We start from the raw sequence: 26,278 nt of genomic DNA on the forward strand, positions 1-26,278 counted from the left end.
TGCCCATTACTTACTTATTTACTTACTTACAGTAAGTAGTGGCAGATAATCCAGATCTTTTTCCTTTAAATCCAATGTCCTTTCCTATGGATGACACTTTCCATATTTGTATGTGGTTCTTTGAAGAGGGGGCTGGAGAAAGGGATGCTGTGATACCCTCTCTGTGGATCATGCTGGGAGGTGGTGTGTGCTATACTAAGTCACAGAAGGTGGGTCTGGGGTTTCCTGGGCATTTCAGAATTGATGGAGGTACAGTTTGAATGGTGGAGGAGGGAATAAGGTAGATGTTGGCCTCCTAGGTATAAGGACCCAGGTTGCAGTAAAGGGGACAGGAAACTAAGTCTATTGCAGGGGAGCTGCTGCTTCCAGGGGGAATGGTGATGACAGCCAGCATTTGGGAACTACCCTCTGTCAGAGGGGACTGTAGAGATGAACTAGCCCACCCCCTCATTTTGTAGAGGAAGAAACTCAAAAGTCCAGAGAAGATAGAAACCAGTGACCTTTCTCCTCAAGAACCCCGAGTTTTCAGTGCAGTCACCTCAGGGGGACTTCAATTTCCCCAAAAGTTTCTGTTGATAATTTATCTGTTCTCCAAAGTCTGCTTGGAATACCCTCATCCCCCAACCTTAGGGATTAGGATTTAAGGAGTTCCTTTGTCTCTTTAGCAGTTTAGGCTTAAACCAGCACCAGCAACTACACCAGATTCAAGGCTCTCCTCCATGCTGAGATTGCTTGTGGTATTGGTTATGGATCTTACTCCAAAATGCCACCTTTTTCTCCTTCAGTTTTACTCCCACACTCTGTTTTAAATCCAGCAGCAGGTACTTCTCTTCATTCTCATATCGTGGCCATTCCACCAGGCCATGGCTATTGGGGTCCCTGGAAGAGGAGAGAATGCCATTAAACATTAGAGAAGGCCCTTTTCGCCGGCCCCCTACCCTCAATGTCCAGCTTGTGCGCTCACCCTGTGCGGGCAAAATTGGCCCAGTATTTCATCATGTTTCTGCTGAGTTTTTTCTCTTCTTCGGAAGCATGCTCTGAGGAAAGAGAAATTGTTAAGGGCAGTGGGGCTTTGGCTAGAGGCTGGAGGAAGAAGCATATCCAGCCAGTGCTCTGAAGCTGACAATCTAACCAGATTTACAGGACACCAATGTGAGCAGGAACAGAAGGCCTAGGAAGTATAATTTGAAAGACAGTTTCTCCTCCCATGAAATCTGCCCACACCCTCCTCCCTGCTACAGGTATAAAATCATGCCTCTGGTTTAAAGAACTAGTCTTCAGAAAAGGTCCATATAAAAATGAAATTGTGTTACATGGGAGAGGAACTCTTTTAGAATCACAAAATTATAGAATGGGAAGGGAGAGGTGGCTCATAAATTTAGAGTTGAAAGAAACCTAAGAGATCTCATTTTACAGATGGGAAACCTGAAGCATAGAGAAATGAAGGGTCTTGTCAGGGTCACATAGCTAGTATTTGAGGCAGGATTTGCATCTAGATCTTGTTGACTGCATGTTCTCGCTATCCACCTTATTATGTTGCTTCTACTACTATCCTACATTGTCTGGAACACATGAACCTAGGACTTCATGCTTGACAGATGATTTTCTAGCGTCTTGAACAAGCCCAGAGATGGGGAATTTACTATCTTTCAATAATGAGAGTTAGATTTGAGGTTTGAAAAGTGTTTACAAATATCATCTTATCTAATCATCAACTGGGGAATGGCTGAATAAGTTATGAATAAGTTATGGTACATAAATGTTATGGAATAGTATTGTTCTCTAAGAAACAATCAGCAGGATGATTTCAGAGAGGCCTGGAGAGACTTACATGAACCGATGCTAAGTGAAGTGAATAGAACCAACACTGAACACAGCAACAAGAAGATTATGTGATGATCAACTGGGGTGGACTTGGCCCTTTTCAACAATGAGGTGATTCAGATGAATTCTCCAATAGACTTGGAGTGATGGAGAGAGTCATTTGCATTCAGTGAGAGGATTATGGGGACTGAGTATAAATCACAACATAGTAGCTTCCCCTTTTTTGTTGTTGTTTGCTTTTTTTTTCTTTCTCATTTTTTTCTCCTTTTGACCTGATTTTTCTTGTGCATCATGATAAATGTGGAAATATGTTCAGAAGAATTGCATATGTTTAACGTATATTGGATTACTTGCTATCTAGAGAAGGAGGATAGGAGGAAGGGAGGGATAAAAATTTGGAACACAAGGTTTGCAAGTTGAAAACTATCTTTACAAGGATTTAAAAAATAAAAAATTATTTTTAAAAACCAAACAACCCTTCATCTGTATGACATTTGCAGCATCAAATGTCTGAGTCTAAATTTGAACTCAGCTCCTTCTGATTCTAGAGCCAGTGTTCTATTCACTCTGCCACTCAGCTGCTCCTCGCTGCCCCTCATTTTAGCATCTTCTGCTATTTTGTCATGGAATAATTAAACAGATGAACTCTCTTCTCTGGAGGGCTTGGGAGAGAAGACTTAGATATCTGATTTTGAGCCAGACTGGGCAAAAGATGCATCTGGGTCATAAGTAAGCTTGAGTGAGCAGGCTAGGGGTGGGGGTATCTTGAGTAACTGAGAATATAATTATAGGACATTAAGTATTCAGTGGCAGGGAGAGTAAGAGGATAAAAGAAAAACCTTTCCTAACTTAGGAAAAAAGCACTGGATTTATTGGGAAACAGGGAATTCAAAAGTCAATCCTTTCACTTAGGATCCTGGTTTTGAGAGTTAGAAGGATGATTTTAGAGATTATTTAGTCCACTTCATTTAACAGATTATGGAAGTTGAGACCCAGAGTGGGGAAGGACAAACAGGTATGACAAAGTTGGTTTTCGCGTGCCTGAATACTCTCCCTTCTCATCTCTGTTTTCTGGGTTCCCTTGCTTCCTCATCTCTCCCCTCATATTCCATCTTCTAGAGGAAGTAATTCCTGATCTTCCTTAATCCTAATGCTTCCTTCTGAAATCACACCCAATTTAGCCTATATCTCTATCTTATTTGTAATATAGTAATTGCCATGTTGTTTTCTCCATTAGATTTTGAGCTGCAAGAGAGAGAGCAGATTGTTTTTTTGTTTTTCTTTGTACTCCAAGAACTTAGCACAAAGCCTGGCACACAGTAGGCATTTAATTTATTCTTACTGATGGATTGACTAACTGGCTTCTCTCTCTGGAGCTATGCCTTTTCTGTGAAATGAAAGAACTAGATTAAACAATTTCTTTTCTTTCTCTTCCTTCCTTCCTTCCTTCCTTCCTTCCTTCCTTCCTTCCTTCCTTCCTTCCTTCCTTCCTTCCTTCCTTCCTTCCTTCCTTCCTTCCTTCCTTCCTTCCTTCCTTCCTTCCTTCCTTCCTTCCTTCCTTCCTTCCTTCCTTCCTTCCTTCCTTCCTTCCTTCCTTCCTTCCTTCCTTCCTTCCTTCCTTCCTTCCTTCCTTCCTTCCTTCCTTCCTTCCTTCCTTCCTTCCTTCCTTCCTTCCTTCCTTCCTTCCTTCCTTCCTTCCTTTCTTTCTTTCTTTCGGCAATTGGGGTTAAATGACTTGCCCAGAGTCACACAGCCAGGAAGTGTTGAGTGTCTGAGACCAGATTTGAACTCAGGTTCTCCTGACTTCAGGGCTGGTGCTCTATACATTGCCCCACCTAGCTGCCCCAGATTAAACAATTTCTAAAGCCCCTCCAAGAACAGTGTGTGTTCTAAAATTTTCTCTAGCTCTAACATTCTAACATCTAAAGTCTCTCTCTGTTCTGACGTTCCATACTTTGTGGTCCCTTCAGGGCTAATATTCTGTGATTCAACATTTCTGCTTTTTGGTGGGGAGTATTCAGGAAAGCAAATTGTACCATGTGTCTCCTTCCTTCCTTAGGATCAGCTGGTAAGGCTACTTTCTTTTTTCATCTTGGCTACTGCTCTTAGCTATTCTTCAGTTGATGAGTCTGTAGGGATTCTTTTGAGAACAGTAGCTCTAGATTCATTGTATTCTCTCTTGGGGGCTTCATTTAATTATGGATATCTTTGCTGACTTAGGCCTTCACTGATTCTAAGAGTCAGGGTATAGAAAGTATACCCTGGAAACCAAGAGGGAAGTGAGCTCCCAGGTCCTAGGCAGGAAGTATCCAATTTTACTCTTATTACTATGACATCTACTACTCGAAGAAGCTCTTATTCCTTCCCGCCAAATGGCCAAAGGGTCTTATTATTGAAGGCATTGGGCAGAAAGGATATCTTACTTTTGTGGAGTCGAGTCCCAAGAATGAAGCTAATCTCATCACCATGGTCAGCTACATCATGTCGGGCTTTGATAATGAACGTAGTTTTTGGATGATGCTTGAACTCATAAAAGTAGACAGGAAGGCCAGCATCTGCCAAGATAAAGACCAAATCTAAATCTCTTACATCTTGTGATATTTTTAAAGTTTGCAGTATGTTTTTCCACAACAACTGTGAGTAAGTATGATTCTTCCAGTGATTTCGATTCAAAATCTTAGAGTCATCCTCAAGTCTCATTCACCTTCACTGACCCCATCCAATCAGTGTCAAGTGTTGTTGATTATATCTGCATCTCATCTTTCCTCTTATATAGCCGCCAGCCTACTACTGTAGGATCTCATTCCCATCCTCTCTAGCGATGCTAAATTCATATTCCTAAGGCCCAACTCTGACCATGTCATTTTGCTCAGAAAACAAAACAGGCTACCTAGTACTTTTAAGATAGCTTTCCTGTGGGTCATTATTTGGGCCCTGATTGATTCAGAGTGAGTATAAATAGTAATTGTTTCTGTTTTGACTAGAAACTCTAAGTCTTCCCCCTCACAGATTTTTTTTTTGGAATTAGATGAAAGAGACCATTCTTTGCTTTAGTGCTTCCCTAGTCTTCATCACAATTGTTGAGACTTAGCTTTAAAAAGGCCAAGGTCTCCCACTGCGTATCCAGAGCCATCTCCAGTCATTCTGATCTTTATCTGTCCACTGGACCCAGAGTGCTCTAGAAATGAAAGTGAGTTGGTAATTTTGCCCAGTCTTCCCTCATTTAAATCCAATTTGCTTGCAAGTCAAGGCATCATCTCCCTGATGTCATGGTCCTCTTCAAGAACAACAATCTGCCTGGTATTTAAGTTCCTTATGATCTGGCTCAAATCTGTTTATCAATTGGATTCACATTATTCCCCTAGTCAATGTTATGTCTAACTTGGCCCAATTTATTGTTCCCTGTGCACAATCCTTTGTATAAGCCAGCAATATACTCTCTTCTTACCTCTGCCTCTTAGGAAAAAATAATAATAATAGGCAATTTTTATATAGTACTTACTATGCACCAGGCACTATGCTAAGTGCTTTAAGTTTATTATCTCACTGATCCTTCAAGATTAAGTGTTATTATTTCCCCCAATTTACAGATGAAGAAATTGAGGTATTCAGACTAAATGACTTGCCCAAAATTACACAGCTAGTAAGAATCTAAGGCTGGATTTGAATACAAGTTGTCCTGACTTCAGGCCCAGCCAGCACCCTAACCACTGAACCACTTGGCTGCCCTCAGGGTCCTTGCTCCTTAAAGTTTAACAATCTTCTGCAATAAGTCTTTCCTGATTACCCCAGACATTCATGCTCTTGCTGCCCATAAATTAGGCAGGAAGGTGCCACAGTACATTGAGTGACTTGCCTGAAGTCAGGAAGTTCAAATTCAGCCTCAGATACTTACTAGCTGTGTGACTCTTGGGCAAGACACTTCACCCTGTTGGTCTCAGTTTCCTCATCTGTGAAATGAGCTGGAGAAGGCAGTGGCAAACCGCTTTAGTATCTTTTCCAAGAAAAATCCAAATGGGGTAACAAAGAGTTAAACACGACGAAAAAATGATTGAACAGCAACAACAGAAAAAGTAATTGACTCACTTGTGTCTGTGTTATTTTCCTGGCAGAAGGTAAGCTTCTTGAGGACAGATACTATTTGTTTTTGTCTTTTAACAGCTAGAATTCCTTGCCCACAGTAGGTGTTTAATAAATGCATATTGCATGAAGGAAGGAATGTAAGTGGTACAAATATTATTATCCCTGTTTTAGAAGAAAAAAAACTTGAATTCATCAAAATTGAGATGAAACTGCTTAATTTGCTAGGGTCATATACCAAGTAAATGTTAGGATTAGGTTCTGATCCATTCTCTTCTGACTCCAAATCTAATATTCTTTCTACTGTACTATAATGTCTCTTGAAGGTAGGGACCAGTGGCATGGGCAGCTACCCTATTTTAAGTTCCATAGTCATACTAAAACTGAATAGAACCCAAAACACAGTTTCAGAACATGGAAAACATACTCTTAGAATTGGAAGAAATCTTTGATCATAGGATATTCTAGTTGGAAGGGACTTTGGCATTAAGTTAGAATACAGAATGTTAAAGTTAGAAGGAAGCCTAGAACGGGCCCTAGAATGTTAGAAGGCAAAATATCAGAATTGGTAGGAACCTAAGCATAGAATGCTATATCTGGAAAGGATCTTCAAATTAGTAGGTAGAATGTTAGGAGATACCTGAGAATAGACTATCAGAACATAGATTATAAAATGAAAAAGGGATAGGACATAGAATATTAGAGCGATAGATGACCCTATAGAAAATTGCCTTGTAATGAAGGCCTTGCTTTTTGCAGTAGTAATTAGGATAATTATCCTTTCTCCCTAGCTTCCTTCTGAGAACAGGGGCTCTATATGCTCATTTATATGTTCCCTACTTGCAACTCCCCAACCCCTGACCAGTACCAAGCACTGGGTACTGTATTTAGTAACAGTATCTGGTGACTGAAATGATCCAGACTGGTTATTGCTTTGGGGATGGGACTCACCTCTGTGAAGACGTGCTGTCTGAATGGATGTTACCAAAAAAGTTCCATCCCCAGCCAACTCCAGGAAATTGTTTCGAATCTGAACCAGCTCCTTAAATTTTCCTTGTTCGAAGTTAAAGTCTCCTATGTACTCTTTCACCACCAGAGGAATTTGGTCTTTGGTGATGTTCTGGAATTACAAAAGAGGGGGAGGAGATTAAGACAGCCTAAAACTAACTCCTTCTGGCCTCTATTCTACCCCTCCTGTCAGCCATGTTTTTAAGACCATTCATTGTCACAGTAATCTAATTTCTACATAGATGATTATATCAGTCCTTTGTTCAGACATCATCACTGGATCCCAAATGCCAATTGAATAAAGTTCATACTTTCCCCCCTTAATAGTATTTTATTTTCCAATTACATGTAAAGATAGTTTTCAACATTCATTTTTGTAAGATTTTGAGTTCCAATTTTTTTTCCTTCTCACCCTTACCTCCGCCCTCCCCAAGACAGCAAGCAATCTGATATAGCTTATGCACATACAATCATTTTAAACATTTTCCTATAATAGTCGTGCTGTGAAGGAAGATCAGAACAAAAGAGAAAAACCATGAGAAAGAAAAAATCAAAAATCAAAAATGGTGAAAACAGTATGCTTCAATCTGCATCTTTCTCTGGATGCAGATGACATTTTCCAAGTCTACTGGAATTGTCTTGTCTTGGATCACTGTATTGCCCAGAAGAGCTATGTCACAGTCGATCACCACATAATCTTGTTGTTACTGTGTACAATGTTCTCCTGGTTCTGCTCACTTCACTCAGCACCAGTTAGTTCATCTAAGTCCTTCCAGACTTTCTGAAATCAGCATAGTCATCATTTCTTACAGAAAGTTGAAATTTCTTACCTGACATTCAAGACCCTCCACAAAGTGACAATTGCCCTCCTTTCCAGTATGATCTTTTATTATTCCTTTCTATATTATGGTGCAATTGAGCTGGATTATACTTGTTCTCCTCAATATTCTCTGAATATTCCTACTGCCAAGCTTTACACTTGATATTGCCTATATCTGGAATACCTTCTTTCCCCACTTTTTCCCCACAAAATTCCTGGCTGACTTTTAAAGCTAAACTAAAGGGCCACTTCTTCCAGGAAGATTTTCTCAGTCTTTCTGGTTGATAATGACATTCTCCTCACCACACTGGGGATCTCTTTACTAATGCATTTATCATATATTATTGCCTATTGTTATCTGTTTCATGACAGATAAAAAACCTAGAGAAAGGCTCTAGTACACTGGCTAAATTTTCTGTAAGGGATTTATTGAAGTCATGGATAGGGATCATACAATATGAGTAAACAGAAAGATTTGTCCTGGAGGAGGGACTAATCACATCAATGAAATCATGTTCTTACAGACACTGAAATCTGTAACTATCTGTTGGGTACAGAATTCTGCAAGGCAGGGGTTATTTTATCTAAATTTGTTATCTCTAGCACTCAGTACAGGACTCTGTACAGAACAGAATACAAGTACACTGTCCTAGTATCATAGATTTAGAACTAAAAGTGACTGGTTTAAAAGATCATCCAGTTCAACCCCCTCATTTGACAGACTCAGGATCCTAGAGGCTTATGATCAAGGTCACACAGATAGGTAGAAGAGCTAAGGTCCAGACCAAGACCATTTTGACTTCAAACCCTAGGATTTTCCCACTAGCTAGGTCCTAATTGTTGCAAATAAGAAATCCTCTCCAATGGTCAGTTTTCTATTGGGCTGCAAGCAATGACCATGTTTTACATAATTATAACTTTGAATAGTATGAATACATATAACCACTTCACAAACTAACACCTAGCTGTTTACCATGCAGCATCTTCCATGATTATTGAGTTAGGTGCTTTAAAGGGAACAAACATTAATTATTTTCTAGTGCTAGGCACTGTGCTAAACTGCTTTACAAATATTTCCTCCTTAAAGAGGAAAAAAGCTGTCCCATTAAGTTGGTGCTGAAATCATCTTTACTCTCCTCCTCCCACACTTCCTTATGTGAATGATTGCCTACATTCGAACCCTTCTAAAGTCTGGCCGTGACATGGCCTAGGGTTGGTTGGAAAGCCTTGAAGAAGGCTCTTAGTTTTTAGTTAGACGGGATCTTAGAAAACCATCCAGTTCAACTCTGCAATTTAAAGTATGAATTCTAGAGGGGGGCAATGGTGCGTCCAAAGTCCCTCAAGTCCTCTGCCCCCAAGGATCCTTTGATTCTACCTTTACCTTTTAATGGAGCCTCTGCCAAGGGAGGCTCCATTAAACAGAAGTCCTCCAGATTCAGCTATGCAAAGCTCTAGAAAGAAAGTAATGTGATTTAAGTTTGCAGATGACCTTCAGTTCATGAAGTTGTAGAAACTCATCTCGTGGAATGCTTCCTCACTGGGAGAAGTGATCCCTGGACACCCTTCCCCGCCCTTGTTTTGTCTCTCTGCCCCGGGAGATGGCTTCTTACCAGGAGCAAGGAGAAGTTCCATAGCAGTTCAAAGATTTTGGAGCTAGATATTATGCGAGGCTGGACTGGAGCATTCATGATCTAATGACGAAATGAAATGTCTAAGGTGACCATGGACACGGTGCAAGTACATATGCATGCAAAAGAGGGTGAAATCATCTAAAAAGACTTAGGAGGGAGCCTGCTTTTTGGGGAAGTGCTAGGAGACCCTACTGGACTCTACTTTTCTGGTTTTAGAATAAAACTGGAAGGTTTTTAGACTGACAGGATGAGATCATGTGGTCTCACCCCCTCACTTTATAGACATGGAAAAGAGGCCCAAGGGGACAGTGATTTATCTGAGGTCACATAAGTAGCAAGTAACACAGTCAATGTCCACTCCCAATACACATCTAGAGACACATGCCTTGCCCCAGATGGCTCTGGAGGGGAAAGGGAGGCAGGTGGCTTTGCAGAGTCTCCCTCATTGAAATCCAATTCACTTGCATGGCATGGTGTCACCTCCCTGATGTCTGTGTCCTCTCCCGAACAACACAGTGAGGGAGAACTTTAGGAACAGAGTTCCCTTAGAAGGGAGAACCTGGCATTCAATCAAATGGTGGGGAGTGGGGAGAATGCGAGGTTAGGGTCCCAGATTTGGCTCTTTTAATTATTTGTTGTGTGACCACGACATTTCTCTGAGTTTCTGGTTTTCTCATTTGAAAAATGGAAATAATAATAATGGATTATAATAATCCTGTGGCACAGACCCAAATAAATAATGGAGAGTATTTGGCAAACTACTGGGTTGTGGAAGAGGAAGCTAACTCTCCTCTAGTTCCTTAGTTCTGAGAAACAGGGCAGAGAGGGAGCCTAGAGGGAAAGAGACCTTACAGGGGAGAAGGTACAGAAAGGAGGTATCGGGCTTTGTGGTTTGGCCAGCAGCTGGCCAGGATGGACAGACCTAACACTAAGGGGAACTCCAGCTACTCTCTTTTCCCCCGGGATCTCCTAGTCCAGGTCAGAGAATGTCAGGATATCAGAGAGGCAAGGGAGCTTAGAACAGAGAATGTCAGAAGGCAAAGGAGCTTAGAACACAGAGTGTCAGAAGGCAAGGGAGCTTAGAGCAGAAAATGTGGGAGCTTAGAACAGAGAATGTCAGAAGTCAAGGAAGCTTAGAACATAGAATGTCAGAAGGCAAGGGAGCTTAGAGGAGAGAATGTGGGAGCTTAGAACAAAGAATGTGAGAGCTTAGAACACAGAATGTCAGAAGGCAAGGGAGGTTAGAACAGAATGTGGGAGCTTAAAACAGAGAACGTGGGAGCTTAGAACACAGAATGTCAGAAGGCAAAGGAGTTTAGAACAGAGAACGTGGGAGCTTAGAACAGAGAATGCAGGAGCTCAGAACACACAATGTGAGAAGGCAAGGGAGCTTAGAATAGAGAATGTGGGATCTTAGAACACAGAATGTCAGAAGGCAAGGGAGCTTAGAACAGAGAATGTGGGAGCTTAGAACAGAGAATTGAGAGCTTAGAACACAGAATGTCAGAAGGCAAGGGAGCTTAAAACAGAGAATGTGGGAGCTTAGAACACACAATGTTAGAAGGCAAGGGAGCTTAGAACAGAGAATGTGGGAGCTTAGAACAGAGAATGCAGGAGCTCAGAACACACAATGTCAGAAGGCAAGGGAGCTTAGAATAGAGAATGTGGGAGCTTAGAACAGAGAATGCGAGAGCTTAGAACACAGAATGTCAGAAGGCAAGGGAGCTTAGAGCAGAGAATGTGAGAGCTTAGAACACAGAATGTCAGAAGGCAAGGGAGCTTAGAACAGAGAATGTGGGAGCTTAGAACAGAGAATGTGGGAGCTTAGAACACAGAATGTTAGAAGGCAAGGGAGCTTAGAACAGAGAATGTGGGAGCTTAGAACACAGAATGTCAGAAGGCAAGGGAGCTTAGAACAGAGAATATGGGAGCTTCGAACAGAGAATGTGGGAGCTTCGAACAGAGAATGTGGGAGCTTAGAACAGAGAATGTGGGAGCTTAGAACACAGAATGTGGGAGCTTAGAACAGAGAATGTGGGAGCTTAGAACACAGAATGTGGGAGCTTAGAACAGAGAATGTGGGAGCTTCGAACAGAGAATGTGGGAGCTTCGAACAGAGAATGTGGGAGCTTAGAACAGAGAATGTGGGAGCTTAGAACACAGAATGTGGGAGCTTAGAACAGAGAATGTGGGAGCTTCGAACAGAGAATGTGGGAGCTTAGAACAGAGAATGTGGGAGCTTAGAACACAGAATGTCAGAAGGCAAGGGAGCTTAGAACAGAGAATGTGGGAGCTTAGAACACAGAATGTCAGAAGGCAAGGGAGCTTAGAACAGAGAATGTGGGAGCTTAGAACACAGAATGTCAGAAGGCAAGGGAGCTTAGAACAGAGAATGTGGGAGCTTAGAACAGAGAATGTCAGAAGGCAAGGGAGCTTAGAACAGAGAATGTGGGAGCTTAGAACACAGATGTCAGAAATACGGGGGTCTCAGATCACAGCATCTCAGAGAAGCAAAGGAGCTTGGAACACAAGCAGAGCTAGAAGAGACTTTAGAATAGCGTTGGGGACAGCTGGGGGGGGGCTTAGGGTCCAGTCTAAGCCTACCAGTTGACACATGAGGGGGCTGAGGCTCAGAGATAGGAAGTAGCCCCCCCTAAGCCACACAGTAAGCAGGAAATCAGAGACTCGAACTCAGATCTCGGATGATCCAGTTGGTTTTCCTCGGACCATGGTGCCTTCAGCGGTTTAGTACTAGTTAGCTTTTGAGGCTGGAGGGGAGTCTAGGTATCTTCTTCATACCCCCCTTTTTCTCCCCCTTTCCCCCCTCCCCCACTTACATATCATGAGGAGTCAGAGCCTGGCTCCGTGGGGGAGGCTAGGAGCCCCCGAGTTTCCCTCCCCCCTCCTTGTCTTTCCCCTCATTTAAATATTGGGAGCCACAGCTAGACTCCATGAGGGAGGCTCCGAGTCCCCCTTCCCCCCCTCCCCTTCCCCTCCCCCTTCATTTACATATCATATCCCCGCCCCCTCCCGAGCCTCTTACGTAGGGCAGCAGCCAGTTGAATTCTATGTAGTTCACGCCCAGGAGGTAGGGGACCTGCTGGAAGTTCCCTCGAGCCAGAAGCGCTTTGGGGCTGTCGGTGAAAACGACGCCATCTACCACAGCGGGCACAAACCAGAGGGTCTAGGAGACAACTCAAGTTTCAAGTTCAGTCCCGAGCCACGGCGGAGACAGGCGCTGCCTCAGTTTCCCCACATCCCCCGGTCTACCTCCCCCCCCCCCTAGCGGCCTGCAGCCCACTGGTGCCCCCTGGTGGTCGGAGGCTGCTTCTGCATGTGAGTAGTGACAGCCTCCTGCAGTCCCCTCTCCCGGCGGCATCTTCTCTACCCCTTCTGCCGAAACGGTCGGCGTTAGAGCCGGCGCGCGCTCGTCGCTCGTCGCTCTCTCCTCCCCTCATTTTACAGAGAAGCCCCGAGAGCGCGTGTGACCCGCCCGAAGTAACGAGGGGTTCGGGGGGGGGGGGGGGGAACGCTAGGAGGTGGGGGAGTCCCTGAAGCACGTGCGGGGGGCGTTCCCAGCGGCGCGGAGGCCGCGGCACGTCAGTTTCCAGGCCGGAATGGGGGGATGGCAAAGGTTACGGCGCCTCTGGAAGACCTGGAGATCCGGGGATTGGGAAGGCGGGACTAAGTGGGCAGAGAAAGGGGCGCGGCGCCTCCGAGTGGGCTCTGAGGCAAGACCGCCCAGGCCTGCTCCAGAAGGGTCGGGGCCGCTGCCCGGGGCTCCGCGGGGAGCCATCGCTACCCTGACCTCTGCCCTCCTCCCGGGAGTGCACGTTCTGCAGGGGAAGCTTCCGGGTGACCGGGGTCGGGACAGCCCGCCAGGTCCGGCACCGGTCCGGACCAGCCGGGCACAGCAGCAGGGGCCAGAGCGGCCCGGTCCGGGACGGCGGAAGTCCCCCGTTTTGTGTCTGACCTCTGAGTCATCGTGCGCTTCAAGAGGCAGCCCATCGCAGATCAGTCTGTCCTTGTCACATACACACGTGTAAAGTGCACACAAAAAAATGTATACACGTGCATGCGCACACACGTGAATATACACACAAACATGCACATGCGCACAGTGTACCTGTATACAACTATACAGCAGTTGTGCACATATGTATCTCTACACGTATGTACGCGTGCACACATTATACATGTATGTACTTGTGCATGCACACACATTGAAAATAAACATACTCTAGTGCAGGGGTTCTCAGACTACGGCCCGCCGGTTATGGCAAATGGGCTGAGGGGCGGAGACCGAATGTCCGGCCCTCCCACAGTCTGAGGGACAGGGAGCTGCCCCTGTTTAAAAAGTGTGAGGACCGCTGGTCAATGGTAAGACCTCCCCGAACCATTCCAAGCGTCTGCACCGATCTCCCTCCTGCAGGTCTAGCCAGGAAGCTCCGCAAAGGGGTACTTTTTGTGCCTTACTTTTTGTGCCTGCTCTCCGCCTCCACTGAAGCAGATAAAGACCACTTGGGCAAACCCACGGTCCCCTCAAGGTTTGGAAATCACAGCCAACATACCTCCTGAGGGTTAGCGGTGAAGTTCAGCTTGAAGAAGTTCTGCGGGCAAAGAGAAGAAAAGGTGCGTTACAAACAGGGTTGGGACTCGGTTGAGAGAGGAAGCAGGGTGGCTGATTTACCCCATGTCGGAGATCTAAGGGAGGGGGGCGGCTCCTGTTTGATGCTTGGGTCCCCTGACAAGTCATTGAGCATCTGGCCTCCGGATCCTGACCTGTGATCTCCAATAACCCTTCCCTTGAGAGCAGGGACTACCTCTCTGCCCGGCACGATATATAAACTTTCTAATCAATAAATGCTCTAATTCTGTGATTTTAGAACTTTTGTAGAGGAAACAAAGTAGGAAAATGATGTCTCTGGGAACCATGGATCTAATGGTGGTGTCGGGAGACTCAGTTGGCAAACCTGGCGGAAGGGGCCAGGATAAAGTCAATCTTGTGACTCGCATGAGTAGGGCTGGGAGTCAGCCCCAGCTTCACTAGAACGTGGTTTTCCTCTCCTTTCTGGATCTACCTACCATTGTATTAGACAGCTTCTGGATCTCCGCCTCACTCTTGGATCTGAGACACCGCACCAGGGCCTGGGTACTGTTAGTTTCACATTTGGCCACTTTAGCAATTCTCTGTAGGTAGAGGGAGCAAGAAGTCGGCAACATTTCCCCCTCAACCACCTCCTCCTAGATCCCTCTGGCTCTATCAGTCCCCTCTGGGCCCATTTCCTGGGCTACGGACTCAATTTCTGTGGCCTAGAAGGGCCCCCGGGGACTTTCTTGGAGAAGTATCCCTGAATCTATGGAACAGTCTCATTCTCTTCATGCCCGGCTATATCCCGGTTCTTTGGGATGGGCAGCCCCAAATATGTCTGGTGTCCTTGCAACATCCACCCCCTATTAATGTAATGGGAGCCAAGGTTTTGCTCTCCAATGAAAGGAAGTATGGTTTAATGGGAAAAATACTACGCAGTCAGACCTGGATTAGCATCTTGGCCTAGATATGGCTAGATTGCTTTTGGGGAGGGATCATCTCTTATGTAAACTTTGTACCTCCCCAACTCCTGACCACATGGCTAAATAGTTGCTGTTTTTGTATAACAAATTAGTCACTAAACTTCATCTGTTTCTGTTTCTTCCTCTGTAAAGTAGGAATAGGAATACTAATAATACCTGGCTCACCGAATTGTAATGAGCTGAACACTTAAAATGTGAACTATTCATGTTACTAATACAGACGTCTAAGTCTCTGGCAGCCCAGAGTAAGTCTGGGTTTGGCTGTTTAGGGAGCTCTCGGGAGTTAATCATCAGAGGACCAGGAGGAGCTCCCAATCCCTTAGATTGTTGGGATTCAGACCTGTCTAGGGGGCAGAAAAATGTTCTATACGCATCTATTCAACATGTCGAAAATAGAACTAATCACCTTCCTTATTTAAACTAGTCACTCCCTATTCCTCTACTGTGTGACACCATCATTTTCCTAATTATACAGATTCCAAACTTCCTTGACTCAGTTAAAATCCTATCCCATTCTATTACTTGTATGTACCAATTCCTCCATGAAGCCTTCCCTGAGTTTGCTGTTGAAAAATATTTTCTTTTCCCTCATATTTTCCTAGGGTACTTTGCCCGGATCTCACTTTGTGCCCATCACCATTTAAATTTGTATAATTACATGTGTTCCTATTGTATTTCTCCTATGATACTTTAATCAGGCTTTTTGGGAGCAGTTATTGTCAAAGTCCTGGTTGTTCCATCAAGGATGGGGCACATTTAGAAGGGTGTTCAGATTTGGAAGATGACCAACAGCAATGTTCAGGGCTATTCTTCCTTCCTCCAAGGGTGATCTTCTTCATCCTTAATGATGTTGTTTGTATTCTAGGGCGGATTTTCCCCCATCCCAAATATCAGTTAATCCTTTAGCAATGTAGAAAATATGCCTTAGGGTGACTTCTTCCTTTTTCACACCTATCTTGTGACCATACCATGGGGAGTTAAATTCCACCTCCTCTTCCTTTCACCCAACTTGGTCCCAGATGAAAAAAAAAATCCTAGTTATACCTATGAGCTGGCACATAAAAATATTTGTTACACAATTTTTGGACATGATTAATATGAAAATTTGTTTTGCTTGACTATGCATGTTTATTACAAGGGTCTTATTAATTTTTTGCATGGGGGATGGGAAGAAGAAAAAATAAATGCTTGATAATTGAAAAAAAAATGCTTGTTGAGTTGAATTGAGTATATCTTGTCAGAGAAACCCACGTTCTCCACCCAATTCGTTTTATATTCTAAGGATCCATAAATGTTGCCAAGTCTGTCTGTTGGGTCTAACAATGGTATTCTCCTTAGGGGAAGGGATACTCTTTCTTAGCCATGCTGGGGATTGAGGGTACCTACCTTGGCAATCTTCAATGGCTCATAAGAAATGAAGGAATTTAGGAGGGCTGTTCCACTCTGAGAGATGGCTCGATGGAAGAGGCCCTTGGATAAGGGAGACAGAATCTGCAGAAACCAAGTGGGAGAAGGCAATAGATGAAGAGCAGTAGAGGTGGGATGCTATTGTTGTAAGGTTGATGAATTTGGAGTCATTGTACTTAGGTTCTATTCTGTCACTGTCTGTGACCTCTGCTACCAACTGCTCTGGACTATCATTTATAAAATCAGGGAGTTGAAGCAAACATCTTATGGAAGAGCTGGGACGTTGGAGCATGATATAGGTATGATTTCAGAAAGTTGAGTCTGCTGTTTTCTCTGAAATATTGGTGTGGAGCTATGGCAGTGTGCAAGAGTGTTCATGTGAAGCTATTCATGATATCTGGCCCACTCTGTGGACAAGCTTGTTTCTCTGTGTTGGCTTATTTCCTTGTACTGGCCTGAGCCCATTGAGATCTGTCCTTATATTTGTCTGCCAGAAGATTCTATTCTAAGGAAGTCCGCATAGCCATCCATATGCAAAGCATAATAGGATGTAGGTCGCCTTTCTGAGTCCCTAACTTGAAGTCACAGATTAGGTCTCCAGAGTGAGATGGCGCTGCTGACCCAGATTCAAGGTGCTCTGTAGGCCCACACTTTTACAATGATAACTCAGGAGCCCCCACTGATATGTTTACCTTTTATAATCAGCCAGTAGACACAAGTATCTCACACGAAAAGCATTTACCTAAATGTTATGGTAAGAACAGTAGCTAAAAAACATTCCCCTAATAAACCTAGTGTACCACAAATACACATAGCATCAGTGGGAAGAGTGGGCCCATACATAGAATAAAAGTAGAGAATTTCCTCTTATGGAACATATATAAACCAAGGCAAATTTTGCTTTCACTACTGTGAGAACCCAGTGTGTTTTCTTTTTCAGAATGCCCTCACACTGGCAGGCTTTCTGGGCCTACTCCCTGAGTAGGTATCTCCTACTGGGGAAAGACTGAAAAGGAGAGAGAAATACTCTTCCTTTCTCAGGAGAGGAATATTTACTTCTCAGAAGCTGGATTCTTCTTGAATATCTGGTTTTCTTTCTGACTCCCCACACTCACATTCCTCAAAACTCTCTCCTGCCTTTGTTTCCTAGAGTAGCTTTCTTTTGTGAAACTAATTCTTTAATCTGCCAATAGCTATCTATCCTAATTCCTAGCTTGACTGAAAACTTCACAACTTAAAAAGGATTAAAATAGTGCAGGTATGTCTTTGCATTTTGCTGAAGACAATACTTTGTTGTCTCTGTAATTTTACCCTCATCTTCTATAATTTCATTAACTGCACTAGGGGGAAATCACTTGATCAGGGCATCTGGGATGTCCTAACCAACTTGCCTCTGTTATAGATCATAAACTTGCTTTTGAAGGAATGACAAAACTCTAGTCCAACTATCTCATTTTATAGGTTCAAGAAAATGAGAAATCCCATAGAGAATAGGCATCAGAGACAAGATTTGAAGTGGATCCTTTAACTCTTGAACTGGTGCATTTACCACTAATTCACTTTGAGCCTAGCTGCTTGAAGTAATGAGCCACTCCCTTATTCACCATTTATGGCCTACTTCCCATTATTCCACTTACCAGCCCTGAAATACATATGGCTCCCGAGGACTGGCCAAACAGGGTCACTGAGTTGGGGTCCCCGCCAAAACCAGCAATGTTCTCTTGCACCCAACGCAGAGCTGCTATCTGGTCCAGCAGTGCCCAGTTCCCTCGGGCATGGGCATCTCCAGTGCTGAGAGTCAAAAATCCGCTCAGGGACGAGACCAGCTTCTGCCTCCAGAACAACTTTACCACTGCCTTCCAGCTCTGTGGACCCCATGGCATGATCCCATCCCCATCTGAGTATGTACCACGTGGCCCCATCCTCAGTCCCAGGCTTCCCATCTCCGTTGGACCTGCCCTGACCTATCTGTTTCCTAGTCCCCACTTAGGATTCCTCCCAGCTCTTACCTGAGGAAGCCCAGGATGCCAAGCCGATTCTGAATGGAAACCACCACCACATTCTCATGGGCAGATAGCACAGAGCCATCATATGTAGAGGCTGCTCCTATCACGAAGGCACCACCAGGAAACCAGACCATCACCTATAGAGAACCAAGCAGGCAGTTGCCTTGACCTATAGAGCTGTTCTTCCGCTCTGACCATCTGGATGGGACCGTGTGATCTTTCTGGCTCATCATAGGACAAAATGAAGGATTTATTTTTAAAAGTGTCAAAGTATTTAAATACTTTGAACATAACCTCATTGTGAATAGGAATTACTTATATCCACAGCTCCTGGTAGAGTATTTGACACATAATCATCACTTTGTCATCATCATCATCATCATCATCATTATCATTGTAGCTATCATTTATATAGTTCTCCAAGGTTTGAAAAATACTTTACAAATTATTATATCAATTAATCCTCAAAACAACCCAGGGTTGCTGTGCTATTATTATTCCCATTTTACAGATAAGAAAATTGAGGCAGATGAGAGGTTAAATGATTTTCCCAGGGTTACATAGCTAAACTGTTTCTGAGGGAAGATTTGAACTGACTTCAAGTCCAAAATGAGTCACTCCCTTATTCACCATTTATGGCCTACTTCCCAGAAGTCCATTATCCACTGTATTTTTCCCATGTGCAATCAAGAACCATAAGGCCACAGACATTGTCCATCTGTACTGGCTATACATACAGAGTTACCAGCATTTTATAATTTACCCAATACACATTGTCATCCACTTGGTTTTTCTTCTGTGGATTGCTAAATCAAACTCCTTTGAATGTATATAGAACTCATTTAGGAGGTTTTACAGAGTGCCAAGGCTTGATTTAACCAGAAAAATGCCATCTATGGACATCAAGCTGCTGGTTACCTGGAAGAAGATGCTTGAACTGAGAGAGCTGAGGAAGATTGGGAAGGGGTGAAGAGTGACTCACTGGTAGTCTGTTCCTCCTCTGGGCATGGGCTGGTGTGTATATGTTCAGATACAAGCAGTCCTCCTGGAATCTCAGCCAGGTTAGGAATTTTTGGTTTGAAAAGTACAGGTGTGCAATTTGGCCCCAGGACTGTTGGAGGCACCTGAATGATAGAAAGGGAACTTAAATATTTGCTAGGTGTCCATACAATGCCATGAAAAGCAAAAATTACTACCCACCCCCAATCTCTTCAAAATTGACCTATTCTCAAGGCTCCATTTGCTAAATCAAGCCATCCTAACCTCAATTTGCCCAGGTGTCTGCTATGGTCAATGCTCAGAAATCTGTGCTTTCCTGGGAGACCCAGTCTGATCACCCCAGCACCCAGTATTATTTCTTGGCCCAGCACAGAGCCAACCCAGAAACAGGAGAGATATCAATAACTAGCTGATCTGGGGAGGAAAACCCAGAAAGGTTGACACTCACTGGGACAAGTTACTAGGTCTCCTCCCTTGCCAAGTTTCCCTAATCAGTTTGTCCCCAATGATTTGCAACAACTTTGCCTGGAGGTGGGGAATAGGGCCAAGTGACCTCTCCTAGTTTCTTCTCATTCCTCAACACCCCCAAAAGCTAAAGGTGAGAATCTCACGCAGGAGGGTAGGTGACTGCATTTCTTAGGTCATCCCAAGGCTCAGGAGGCTCTGGAGGAGCAAATCTCAGCTTGCCCACAGGGGGCTTGGCGAAAGGGACCCCCAGGTAAATGTTGACAGTTTTTCCTCCCACACGAGTCTGCTTTCCAAGGAGTACGCCATACTTTGTTACTGCCACAGGTGAGCCTGAGGAACCTGGGGAGGCAAAGAGAGGAGTTTAAAGGGAAAGCTAGGATATTATGGCAAATTGATCGTTGTCCTTGGAGGTGGGAGACTTGGCTTCAGAATCTGCCTCAGACAACCACAAGCTATTGAATCATGGGCAAGTTTTTCTTTCGGAGCTTTGGTTTCCCCAGCTATAAAATGGCAACAAAACACTCCCTCATAGATATTATTATTCCAAAGACATTTTAGAAAGCTCAAAGTGCTCCAGAAATTGAAATTATTATTACCCTTATGATTTCAGGCAAGACATTGGCCCTCATTCTTTGGACCTCAGTTATTTCCTATATAAGATAAAATGAGGAATTGTATTAGATAATCTCTAGGGTTATTTTTAGGGAAACTGGGCGGTCCAGAGCCTACATCTGGAACTTTCCACCAAGGGGATCATGGACAAATCTTTTGACCTCACTAATCTCAGTTTCCTCTTCCATAAAATAGGAATGACAACACTTGTATTATATCTCTCATAGGGCTGTTGTGAGGCTCAAATACATACAAGTTTCCAGACCTTAAAATGCTTTATATGTGTCAGTGTCAATGACAATGATGGTGATACCCAATCCATACCTCATGCAGATTTCACCTCCTTGTTCCAGAGTCTTTGGACCATTCTTGGCCACCCAAGGTGCAACTGGCCCCCCTGATGCTCTTCTCTCCGATCTATCCTTTTAACTAGTGATTCACATCTCCTTCTTTCTCCCTTTTGGATCAGAATTTGCCTGTGCTTGACTGGACAACAGAAGTTGGTTAAATAAGCTAGGCCCTAGGGTCAGGGGTTGTGAAGTCTAATGAGTTATTTCCCCATTTGTGACAACAATAGATATTTTTGGAATGATCATAGTGTACAGGGCAATGTCCTGGACACATTATGCAGATGTAGAAACTGAGATCCAGAGAAGCTATATAACAACTTCCCTAACATCACCTAGGAAATAATAAACATCCGCGCTCCTCCCACTGTATACAATGCACAGTCCCTTCTAGCTCACACTCCTACGAGTTCACTATGGTCAGTAGCTTAAAAATAACTAACATATATGTGGGTGTTGTAAAGTCTGTCAAGTACTTTTCATTATCTCTTTATAACAACCTGTGAAGTAAATAAGAACACCGGCATTCTTATTCCTGTTTTCCAAGGGAAACATGACCAGAGAGGAAAAACAAGTAGCAGGATCCATCACTCCCCCAGACTTCTCTACATACCATTACCCCACCCAGTGGCTGGGACAATGGCGTTAGAGTGCTCCATCTAAGCCATGGCCGCCCACTGTCCTCTAATGGCTTTCAAACTCTCACCACCTGTTACTCTCCCTCTCTTGGAGTTACTCCATCACTGACTTACCTAAGAGTTAATGGCACTCAACACCCCTCCCCATCTTATTTAGTCTTCCACCTCCCATGACCCTTCTCAATTCTGTCTATCCCTTCTACTGGATCCTCTAGAATTCCTTTTCTAAAATGAAAATACCTCTGCTTCCCCTGCTCCTTCCAACAAGTTTGCATTCATAGAGATCTGGCTTATACATCCTCTGTAGCACTGGTGATCCCTCCTTGCATAGTGTCCCTCTCCTCTGTCCCTTTATACTGGCCCTGGGGGAAATCAGAACACTCCTTGCTTTCTACTGCAACTTCGAAATCCTTCCACTATTGTGGAGCAACCTCTCCTCCTCCAAGCCCTGAGAGCGAATTCTTGCTACCATCTGCTCTTCTCCTACTCATGTTCTGCTAATGGAGTGGGAGGAAGTCATACACCTGAGCTCACTGGGCACACTGCAAATTCTAATTCCAACTGAGCCCTTTCTACAGCAAAGCAATCCTTTGATTGTTGCACAGTTGATTCCCTATCGCACTCCCTACAGAAGAGGTTTCAAACTTCAAGCCTCTCATACCTCTTCCTCTTTCCACCTTCTCCACTAAGGACTTTGCCTCTTTCTTTATAGAAAAATGAAGGCTATTCCTTGTGAGCTCCTTTTCTTTCACCATCTCAAACTCCCTGACATCATCTTTTATTCTCTCCTTTCCTCCAGTCTTTGATAAAGAGCTGAGTCTTCTCCAGGAATGTGTTGGTAAATGTTTAGCAGGGAGGAAAATGGACTCACAATACATTTTTAAAGTTCCATACACTTTCTTAACATTTTATCCATCTCTTTCTTGAATCAAAACCCAATCAACAAAACAATAAATCAAGCCCTGACTTTTAGCATTTGCCAGTTTCTGAGTTATGAAGTGCTCACACTGAACATTTAACTACTGGCTCTCTCATACCTTCTCCCTTCTTCTTGCAAAATGCGTATCTTCTATGTGTGACCTTGACTTCATCCCTTTCCATTTTTTCTGACAGATTGTCCCCCTCAATCATCCTCTCCAGTCTCTCTTTAATGGTCTTTCTGTACTTAAACATATTCATCTCTCTCATCTTAAAAAAAAAACTGTCACTGAATCTGGCCATCCACTCCATTCCTTTTTTCTCTTCTATTTCTCAGCCAAAGTCCTGGCTGTCTAACTTGTTACCTCTACTTCCTTTCCTTTTATCAACTCCTTAACCCTTGATATGGCTTCCAACCTCATCATTCAATTGAAACAGCTCTCAACTGCCAAATTTTATGTACTTTGTTGTTTCCATTCTCATCCTCCTTAATCTCTCTGCTTCATCTGACCCTGTTGAGTATCTCTCTTCTTTGGTATGTTTTCTCTTTTCTGTGTTTTTATGAAACTACCCACTGGCTAAGTGGCTCGATCACCAAACAGGAAGACATGAGTTCAGACCTGGCCTCTGATGCTCACTAGATATGTGACTCTGGGCAATGCACTCTTTCATTTTCCTCATCTGTAAAATGGAAATAATAATTACATTTGCTTCCCAAGGCTGATGTGATGATAAAAATTAAGCAGTATTTGTAAAGTACTTAGTAAATCTTAAAGCCTTGTTGTTATATTACTCTCTGTTGGTTGTTTTTATCACTTGTCTGACTGTTCTTGACATGCTCTCCATATCATATCTCAAGGTTCTAGCTTAGGCCCCCTAGCCTTGTCTCTCCAATGGAATCAAACTCAAGTAGAAACCGATCCTTGAGGCAGGACATTAACTTAGAAAACCACAGGTGAATATTATCTATGTTGCAATATATTTTGCTTTAGGTTGTTAAACACTTCCCAAATTACTTTTGGATCTCATTTAGCACTCTAGAGTTTTGCTGGCCACACACCCAGGGGGCTGAGAATCTAACAATTCTGTCTTGTATACTCTGTCTCGGTGATCTCATCCGCTCCTATGGGCATAATTATAATCTCTAAGCAGATGATTCACAGATCTATATACCCCAACCCCAGTCTCTCCCCGAGCTTCAGTCCTGAATCATCAACAGCATTTTATTCCTTTCTAATTAAATGTTCTGGAGACAGCTCATACTCAACATGTCCGAAACAGAGCCCATTATCCTCTGTCCATCTCCAATCCCATGCAATTCTCCTCTACCCAACACCTTGATTTTCCATCCTGGGTTCTCAGGCTCACAGCTGATTAAATATCCCAGATAGTAAATCAGTTACGAAATCTTGCCATTTCTACTACTAGCACAAGTGACTCCCTCACTACTCACACAGGTGCTGTCTTAGTTGACATGGTGGTTGGTTTTCTGAATTTCTTTTGGGGTTCATTTTCACCTGATTTCACATGGTGGTGGGAACCACATCCCCATGAAGAAGAGGAAAGTTCTGAACTTAAATATGGAGAAGTGAGTTGCTCTGCTACTTACTTAGATACATAGGTCACTCACTATCTCCCTCTATCTTTAAAATCAAAGAGTTAATTAAGGTGATTCCAAACTCTAAAGTCTTATGATTCAATGATATATGTTCAAATCCTGGCTCTCTATTGAGTATGTGAGCTTGGGTAACTGATTCTACCTCCCAGTCTCAGTTTTCATTTGTAATATTGCAATAATTATGCTAATATTACCCACCTCATAGGATTGTCATAAGGAAAGCTATTTAGAAACCTTAAAAGGAGGACCTTACACACAGAAGAACTTTTAGGAAGCAGAGAGACCAGGCCAAACTCCAGGGATGGGGAGCCAAGACAAGCTGTGCTTGTATACCTAAACTCCCCTTCTAGCTTTTTAAAGTTCTATGTTTTACAGTAGGTGTCAAACTCAGGTGGAAACAGAAACCACTAAACTGTACATAAGGATCTTTTAAGCTGCCTATTGGCTTAGTTATAAAATACAGTGTTATCTGTATTTTATTATATTCTAATTTATTTTGTTAAATATTTTCCAATTATATTTTAATCTGGTTTGGCCTGCCCTTGGGAGTGTTCTGGGCCTCAGGAGACCCATGGGCTATATGTTTAACACCTCTGTTCTGTGATCTATGACTCGTATTTTATAGAATTCAATCTATTTTCTTAGTTTTGCCCTCTCCTCTAGCTGACAAAGACAGGTATGGAAGAATCTTACCCAAAGCTGGGAAGCAGACGGCCAGGCTTATCCACACCAGAACCAACATTCTCCTAGTGACTGAAACAGGATTTAAGTTAGCGTCTCCAGTTGATGTTGGTAGAACACCAGCCAAGGGGGATGATAGAGTCTTCAGGAAAAGTCTGGCTGGGGAGCTCACTTATCTGCCTTCTTTTATTGTTAGAGCTGGGAAGATCTTCTGAGTAAACTGAAAAACTCCACCCACAAGAATCTGTCTCCTCCTCCTATGGTGATAGAAGATGTCAACATATATTGTGATAACCATAAACCTTTGAAAAGAGGCCACAAATGAAGCTGAAAAATCCTTTATCATAACTGAGAAAACCCAGCTTAGTGGAGCATTTATTTATCTTTGCCCTGGAAGAAGACTCTTCTCTCCTTAATCCATTCCCCACAAATTCCAATAGAAACTGTTGGGATAACATGGGGCTTATAAGGTCTACAAAGTGATTTTACATACAATATCTCACTTAATCCTCACAGAAATTACCAAGGACATCATTTTAACCACTTTACAGAAGAGGAAATTGAGATGCAGACAGTTTGAATGATTTATCCATGCTCACTACTAATGTCAGAGGGGGAATTGGAACCCAGATTTCCATGTTTTCCCCTTTCACCATATTGCCTCCAATCAGATTCTTTTTTTTTTATTAATTTTTATAATTATAACATTTTCTTTGACAGTACATATGCATAGGTAGATTTTTTTTTTTTTACAACATTATCCCTTGTACTCCCTTCTGTTCCGAGTTTTTCCCCTCCTTCCCTCCACCCCCTCTCCTAGATGGCAGGCATTCCCATACATATTAAATATCTTATTGTATATCCTAGGTCTCCAATCAGATTCTTAAGACTGGAAGGGACCTTGCAGGGCTATCTAGGCTGGGAAGCATCTAGGCTAGAAATGGAATCTCTCTTGTTTTTATTTTAAAATTTTCAAAGAAGGAAAACTGCAAGACCTCTACTAGGTTCTCAGATTAGTCTCTTAGAAAAGCCTTCCTTAGAATTAACCTGTTTTTCATGTTTTGGTTTAAATCCATTTTTCTTTTGTCTTCAGTAATAAAAGCTCATATTTATAAAAATTATATGTCTGTCTATATGTCTGTCTGTCTAACTTGTGTTATTTAATCCTTACAATAACCCTATCGGGCAATAATAATGATAGCTTGAATTTAAATGATGCTTTAAGATTTGTAAAACCCTTTACAAATATTATCTCATTTTATTCTTACAACCCTGAGAAACAGGTATTATGATGATGCCCATTTTACAGACAAGGAAATTGAGGCTGGGGAAGATTAAGTGATTGTCACAACTAGGTACTCAAAGATGGTTTGAATTCAGTTCTTTCTAGCTTCAAATCGAGCTGCTTCAAGATAGATTGAAGCTATTATCATTTCCATGTCACAGATGAGGAAACAAGTTTAGAGAGATTAAATTATTTTTCAAGGATTTATAAACTAGTATTTGAGGCAGGATCTGAATCCTAGTCTAATTGATTCCTAGTCCAATACTCCATTTCAGCAGTCAACATGCATTTATTAAGTTCTTGCTGTATGCTTTGTTCTATCACAGTCTCAGCAGAAATGGAAAACAGATGTAACTGGCCTC

The 26,278-nt window shown here is 43.0% G+C and overlaps 1 protein-coding gene across 1 annotated transcript; it reads right to left on the minus strand.

Annotated features, from left to right (window-relative positions):
* Nucleotides 1-24,813, minus strand: CES4A (carboxylesterase 4A). Its single transcript, XM_074286506.1, has 14 exons — nucleotides 24,644-24,813; nucleotides 19,961-20,156; nucleotides 19,333-19,474; nucleotides 18,354-18,487; nucleotides 17,982-18,135; nucleotides 16,324-16,428; nucleotides 14,449-14,553; nucleotides 13,935-13,973; nucleotides 12,407-12,547; nucleotides 9,343-9,423; nucleotides 6,856-7,024; nucleotides 4,248-4,379; nucleotides 965-1,037; nucleotides 1-879 (listed from the first exon to the last, which is right to left on the minus strand). Exons 1-14 carry the CDS (start codon nucleotides 24,690-24,692, stop codon nucleotides 705-707), a joined length of 1,695 nt encoding a protein of 564 aa, XP_074142607.1. The 5' UTR covers nucleotides 24,693-24,813; the 3' UTR covers nucleotides 1-704.
* Between the last annotated feature and the right edge of the window lie 1,465 nt (nucleotides 24,814-26,278).

Source organism: Sminthopsis crassicaudata, chromosome 2 (assembly GCF_048593235.1).
Source record: "Sminthopsis crassicaudata isolate SCR6 chromosome 2, ASM4859323v1, whole genome shotgun sequence".
In the NCBI taxonomy this organism is placed as follows: Eukaryota; Metazoa; Chordata; class Mammalia; order Dasyuromorphia; family Dasyuridae; genus Sminthopsis; species Sminthopsis crassicaudata.